The sequence below is a fragment of the Nematolebias whitei genome, chromosome 10 (genome assembly GCF_014905685.2).
Source record: "Nematolebias whitei isolate Nwh7 chromosome 10, NemWhi1, whole genome shotgun sequence".
Classification (NCBI taxonomy): Eukaryota; Metazoa; Chordata; class Actinopteri; order Cyprinodontiformes; family Rivulidae; genus Nematolebias; species Nematolebias whitei.
In genome coordinates this window covers 6,295,057-6,302,182 of record NC_056507.1, presented here as the reverse complement: position 1 = coordinate 6,302,182, position 7,126 = coordinate 6,295,057, and the positions used below count along the sequence as shown (strand labels likewise).

General features: G+C 37.7%; 1 protein-coding gene across 1 annotated transcript in view; it reads left to right on the top strand.

Annotated features, from left to right (window-relative positions):
* LOC119415925 (protein inscuteable homolog) overlaps window positions 1-7,126 on the top strand; it is a 31,492-nt gene that overhangs the window by 18,933 nt on the left and 5,433 nt on the right. Inside the window, exons 7-10 of the mRNA XM_037683094.1 lie at window positions 2,535-2,706; window positions 3,781-3,959; window positions 4,103-4,169; window positions 6,228-6,383. Coding sequence (XP_037539022.1) covers window positions 2,535-2,706; window positions 3,781-3,959; window positions 4,103-4,169; window positions 6,228-6,383 — 574 coding nt within the window. The remainder of the gene's footprint in view (window positions 1-2,534; window positions 2,707-3,780; window positions 3,960-4,102; window positions 4,170-6,227; window positions 6,384-7,126) is intronic.

Genomic DNA, 7,126 nt, shown 5'->3' with positions numbered 1-7,126 from the left:
ATCCATCCATCCATCCATCCATCCATCCATCCATCCATCCATCCATCCATCCATCCATCCATCCATCCATCCATCCATCCATCCATCCATCCATCCATCCATCCATCCATCCATCCATCCATCCATCCATCCATCCATCCATCCATCCATCCATCCATCCATTACCTGCTTCTGCATAAAGGTTGTGGACCATTTCTGTAACACGTGACACATGTAATGTGTTTTGTTGGGAATTGTAAATAACATTCTTGCTGCAGAGCCATGCTTATTTGGTATTTATTTCCAAATGTGGAAATATATAAATATAAATACAAAGTATATATATAATATATATATATATATTCATATCACATCATAGTCTAAACTGTTTTTGCACACTTTTTTTTCCCCAGTGAAATGCTGTCGACTTGTTTCACAGCAGTCATACATTACTGAGGCGCTTAGGTGCAATAAAAAGAAAAACATTAAAGAAATCAATGATAATTTTTAAATGAACACTTTTTAAAAGACACGTTTTGTGAATTACAAAATGTAGGAATGTTCAGTGTCTTTTCTAAAAACTTCTGATTTTAGTTTAGTTGTTGCTCCAGCGCTGCAGGGCCAGGTTTGTTAGAACTTTAAAAAGAATGTGTATAAAAGTTATTTGACGACAACGAGGGGAGAATAAGCTACATCTGACGCGTTTACTGTCCTGTAAATGAAGAGTTGGGGAGCATCCTGGTTTTTTTTTTAGGGAGGAGGAGGAGGGTCCGGATGGGGAAGATGCAGCAGTGGATTAACGTGGGCGTGGAGAGTGGATGGTTCCACGTCAGTGGGTTGCTCTCGCGCAGTGCTGCTGACGTCCACAGAGACAAAAATAGAGAATTGTCCTGTGAAGCTCAGCTTGCTGATGCTCGTGTGCAGATAAGACTGACAGGTGTGGCTTTCAGGAGCTCAGACTCTGCTCCACTTGAGATTTGTTCAACTTTTAGTTCAGGAGTTGCGGCTGGTGGTGTGTGTGTGGATCAGAAACATCAGTTGATTTTTTCAAATTAAAGAAAATCAAAGCTCTGACCAAACGATTGTATAAATAATAAATATAAATCTCTGAATTAGTTAAAACAATTTTTCCAGCACTATTTTATGGTTAAACCACAATTAAGTTGTTTTTTTTTAAATTCACAGTATGGATTATTTTGAGAGTGCACTGATTCCAACAGTATGAAGTAAAACTCTATAAGTACTCCAGGTGTATTGCACTTAAACTGAGCAACACTGCCACCAAATGGATGAAGGCATGTTCTTCAACTCCTCAAATTCCAGAAAAGTCTTTAGCGTACACACTCAAGTACAAAAACCCAATTATTTGTTTGACGTCATACCTTTATGAGCTCCTCCCTTAGAGCTGATGATTCATTTGAGCAGGGTGGATGCAGACGGAGTCTCAGCTCTGAGGTGGATGATAAACACAGTGGTGTGGCTTTCTGAGCAGAAAGGGAGTTTTGACACTTGGAGCATTTCATTGTCTGTCTGGATGTCCACTTGATGCTGTCTGGTCGGTGATGTCACGACGAGCTGGAAGTGAAGCAGTTGAAAAAAATCAACCAATTATTGTTTAAATGACTACAAATGGGGCAGCACGGTGGGGCAACTGGTAGAGCCGCTGCCTCTCAGCAAACAGGTCCCTGGTTCAAACCCCGGTCCAGGGCCTTTCTGGGTGGAGTTTGCATGTTCTGTCCGTGCATGCGTGGGTTTTCTCCGGGTACTCCGGTTTCCTCCCACAGACCAAAAACATGCATGTTAGGCTGATTGGTAACTCTAAATTGTCCCTAGGTGTGAGTGAGAGAGCGAATGGTTGTTTGTCTCGTTTGTCTCTATGTGTCCCTGTGATGGACTTGCGACCCGTCCAGGGTGTACCCCGCCCCTCGCACAGCGATTGCTGGACATGGGCACCAGCGACCCCCGTGACCCAAAATGGAATAAGCGGGTAAAGATAATGGATGACTGCAAATGGTGATATTTCTAATTATTTTCATGCAGTTTATTATTTTCATTTATTTTATTGTTTTATTTTGTATTTGAGTTCAAACCCCAGGATCTTCTTGGTACAAGGAAACAGCTCAAACCAGCGTCCCCACCGTGCAGCCCTAGCTCGTCTTCACACGGTTAGAAATGGTGGGGAAATGGTTTATTTGCTGTTTGACGATTGGTTGAATGATGATTAAGAGATGATTTCATCTAAAAAGTATTTCCACGTCATTTGCAGACACGTCACAGGAATGTTGCATTAAAACATATGAACATGTGTTGCGAGTCCTTCAAGTGACAATTTGTGTATTTCCTCACAGTTTTGTGTCCCTATAGTCTCCAGCAGTGGTAGGAAATGTAGGAAAAGCCCGTTTCGACAAAACAAACTTTTTACTCAAAGACAGCTGAGCAACCATGAGCTCCTCGTCCATGTCAGATTAAAAAGTGAAATTCCTTAAACAAACTAAATGAATGCTACACGTTTGTGTTTCCTCTGGTGATCTGAGAGATCCCTTGCCGTCCTGCAGGTGGACGGGATCCTGTGCCTGGCAGACATCCTGACCGACGACAGCAGCGTGGAAGCAGCCAGAGCCGAGGCGGCGGCGGTCGTGGCCCAGATCACCTCACCTCACCACACGTCCACGCAGCATCTCGCCAGCTTCCTGGAGAGCATGCACGACATCGTCACCGCTCTCATCAGTGAGTGGGCATGCTACTGATGTTGCCAACCTGACCTTTGACCTGTACTCTGTAAAATATATTTATGAAACCATGTATTAAATATAATTTAAGTAATTTATTAAATTTGTTAAATTAAAATATTAAGTATATATATAAGTAGTCCCTTACTTAGCGGTTACGTTCCAGACACCGCCACGATAGGTGAAAATCCACAAAGTAGGGATGGTGTATTTATTTTAGTATTTATATATAAGGCTTCATAAATTTTTTCCACACTCTTTCAATAACTCTCTAAAGGAGCACAGAGAAAGAGAGCAGACAGACTGATGCTACGGTTACTGAGCCAGTCCCGGGAGCGGACTGGCCATCTGGAGCACCGGGACATTTCCCGGTGGCCTGGCCCGCTCAGTGATCTCCGAGGGGGACTAAAAGCTCGGTTTGAGTCGCGCTTGATTATTTTAAATAAACAATCCATGCCGCTCGTGTGGCTCACTTAGGTATAAGACAGAGTCCCCAACCCATCTTTTCTTTTTCAGAGGCTGTCTGTCACAGCAGAGCAGAGACACACAACAGGTTGTGCGCCTGCCCATTGTGTTTCTCTGCTCGCCTCGGAAAAAGAAAGGAGGGGAGGGGGTCTGTCTTATACCTAAATGAGCCACACGAGCGGCATGGATTGTTTATTTAAAATAATCAAGCATGACCCAAGCCGAGCCTTAAGTCCCCCTCGGCGATCACTGAGCAGGCCAGGCCACCGGGAAATGCCCCAATGCTCCCACTGGCCAGTCCTCCTCTCAGCATAAAGCTCTGGTTGGTCACTTTCCATCAATCAGTCAATAATGTGTTGTAAAAAAATCTTACGTTGAAAACCTGTGAAAGAGTGAGTCGGTGAAGGTTGAACCACAAAGTAACAAAGGACTACTGTATTATGATATATGAATATATATATATATATACATTTTTTAATGAGTCAAAGAGAAAGTAAACCCGTGAATCTCATGATTAGCGTTTCTTACGTGTCAAACGTTTTGATGCGCAGCATCAGATAGCTGCAGGAAACGATTTAATTCAGTAAGTGGTGTTTTATTCTCTCAGAGCTGTGTGAAAGCGCCTCCTGTGGTGAAGTATTCCTTCTGGCCTCTGCAGCCTTGGCCAACATCACGTTCTTCGACAGCATGGCCTGTGAGATTCTGCTGCAGCTCAACGCCATCCACATCCTGCTGCAGGCCTGCAAAGACCGCCAGAGAGTCGACACGCCCTACTCCAAGGACCAGGTGTGCAACCAGATGTGGCTGCAGCTGTGAAAACAATCAGATATAAATGAAATGGGACAGAAAGCAGTGGTTGCTCCGTGCCCTGAATGAAAACAGTAATGTGCGACACACTTGGGCCATGTTTTCTTCTTATTTTCTCTCAGGTGGTGACGATTTTGGCAAACCTCTCTGTCTTAGAGCCGTGCGCCCCAGAAGTCCTGCAAGAACAAGGTAATCTCTTTTTACAATTTATAACTGTCATTTTCGTTTGTCAGCTGTTTATTAAACGTAAAATATATAGAAAAAACGAATTGACATTACCTTATATAAAACATATTTTGGTGCTTAATAAAATAAAATTATGCTGCATCAAGAAGCATATTTATTTTTAACTTTTCTTTTTTAATTTATCAAAACATTTTTTATAGTATTTTCCAGGTTTGGATAACTTTGGAAAAAATGAACAAAATATGAAACAAATGTTTGTGATTCCTGACTCTAATACACATCGTGTTTTCTAAAAAAATATTAAATGTAAATTAAAAAACAAAGCTAACCAAACAAGCTGTGTATTTTAAACAAAGTCACCATGATGCCCACGTTTGGTTCATAAACCACTGACAGACAAGTCCCATAAACCAAACAGGAAAAGCCTTTCTTATGGTTATAATTCAATAAAAAAAAGTGCAACTTTAACACTGTGATAAGTGGAAAAACAATAAAATAGATGCATTAAAATGTATGAAGTAAGATGTAAATAATAAAGTACTCTATATGTTTTTAGAAACTAATATCACATTTAAGAACTGGTAAATTATTTTGAATAAATTTTTATAAACTTTAAATCTGTTCATGGTAAAATAACTTTAATATTGTAAATTATATTACAGTCTTTCAGTAAATAAAAGAATGCAACTATATTGTATTATATATTTTTTGGGATAAATTTACTATAAATTGATAAAAACACCGTTTGCCAGAATTTCATAATTAAACATATATTTACAGTGTTATGACAATACAATAAATATTTACAACAAAATACCAGTTGCTGTAGTTTCCAGTGTTTCATTGTAAAAACTTTAAGGTCAAAATGTCACAACTAGGCCAGACCCTGTACTTATGACAGCATAAAAAATAAACAAATACAATGAATTTATTCAGGTTTTTGTTTTAGAGTGACAGGCTTTTGTAAGGTTTTGATTAAAGAAAGCTTGTCTGTGAAAAAATATTATCTTGTAATTATTTTATAAAAGTTGCAATGAAACAGAACAAAGGAAAAACATATCCCTCGCAGTAGTGGATAATTATTTTTTCCTCACAAAATGCATTTTAAAGTCAGTGTAATAATAATAATAATAATAATAATAATAATAATAAATCTCGCCACATCTAATAGTTGATCAGATCATGAAACAAAACCACCGTACAAACAGTAAATGTGGAGGTTACGACGTAATTAACAGAAATAATTAACAGTTTGAACCTGAAAAAATCTGGGATTTCAAAAAGTAGAAACTTGGAATGCTATAATAAACTGACTGCTCTATTTGAGGTAATAAATAAATAATATAAAATAAAATAAAAATCTGTATTTCTGTTTTTGTCCTGAAGAGGGCAGCATCGGGTGATTTTTGTAAAGTAGCTCATTGAAGCAAAAACTCAAAGTCAGCTATTTGACATGGTAGTTATCTGTAAACAGATCTGCAGAGCTTTTTTTACATCAATATTTAATTATGTTTATTATTCTTTCATCATTCCCTTTTTATATTTTCTTCTTTGGTGGTATTTGTGCATTTCGTCTGCACCGAGTGAAGACACATCCCTTTTTATACAGTCATCAACAGCTGGATCTGTGCAGTTCTTTACAGATAAAAGGCTCTCCAGATGTACAGTACTTTATGGTTTGGTTTGATTAAATGTAGGCATTGGTGTATCTTATCGGAGCTCATTTACTTATTAATTTAATGTTTTTAAATGATCATCACATGCATGTTCAGGGTTTATAATCTCAGCTTTCTGCCAATGCATTAACTCAAATTATTCCTTCAAGAAGCTGTTTGCAGTATTGGTCTCTTCATTTCAGTTAAACTGGCAGTAATGGTTGTATCCTTTGCATTTTTAGTCTGAAAGCTTTAAACTTGATCTGTTTATGTGGACACTTACTGCACTGTAATTATGTTGTTTCTAGTTGTTGGATTTTTCTCCCTCTTATTTTTTTAATTAATTTATTATATCTTTTTGGGGTTAAGGTGTACCATGAGCACACATTTTTTTGTTGTTTTTCAGGAATAGAGAGACTGCTCCTGCTGCTGGGAGAAAAGCCATCCTCCCCAAACCCATCAGAGGGCGCGGCCTGCGAGCGAGTCCAGCAGAAAGCCGCCGTCACCTTGGCCCGTCTGAGCAGAGACCCAGATGTGGCTCAAACAGCCATCCACCTCAAAGGTAAGAAACATATCACTCCTGCTGAGCGTGTGCATGTGACATATACACACTGATTATTTTTAGACCTGCATGCATAAAGTCCAAAATGAACAGAACACGAAACTCGCAACCAAAAAAAAGTTGTTTTGATTTATTTGTCTGAAAGATCATGTTTGTTTGTTGTTTTCTTTTACTTAAAAAGTAATAAAAAAATTAAAATAAAGTTCTCAATATAATAAATGTAAAAAAAAAACTTTGAAGGTTAAGATGTGCTTTATTTATTATTTCTACTTATTTGGCCATGAAGACCCTTTTAAAGACAAATATTGATAAATATAATATAAAATCATATTATGCATACTGTATAACCTATGACATGTATTTATATATACATATATACTACATTGATTTTTCTGTTTTTGCTTTTTATGGAAAACACACTTAAAAAAATAATTTACTGTATATTCACTCAATTTTTATTACAGTTCCACATATTTCATATGACTTAAGTAAAATACAGAGTAAAGGAGAAATACTGTATAACTTCTGTCAGATTTTGGATTAAATCAGTTTATTATGAATATGTCAGTTTACAATATCAGACAATAAAGACAGTAGAAAACACAACACCATGACCAACCTGGAGTAGAAAACAAGTACAAGCTCATTAAATCTTGTCTGAATGACTTTCTATAATAACAGTATTTTTATTTTATTTTATTAAAATAATGTAAAGAAAACTTCTGAAAAGATATCTGATATAT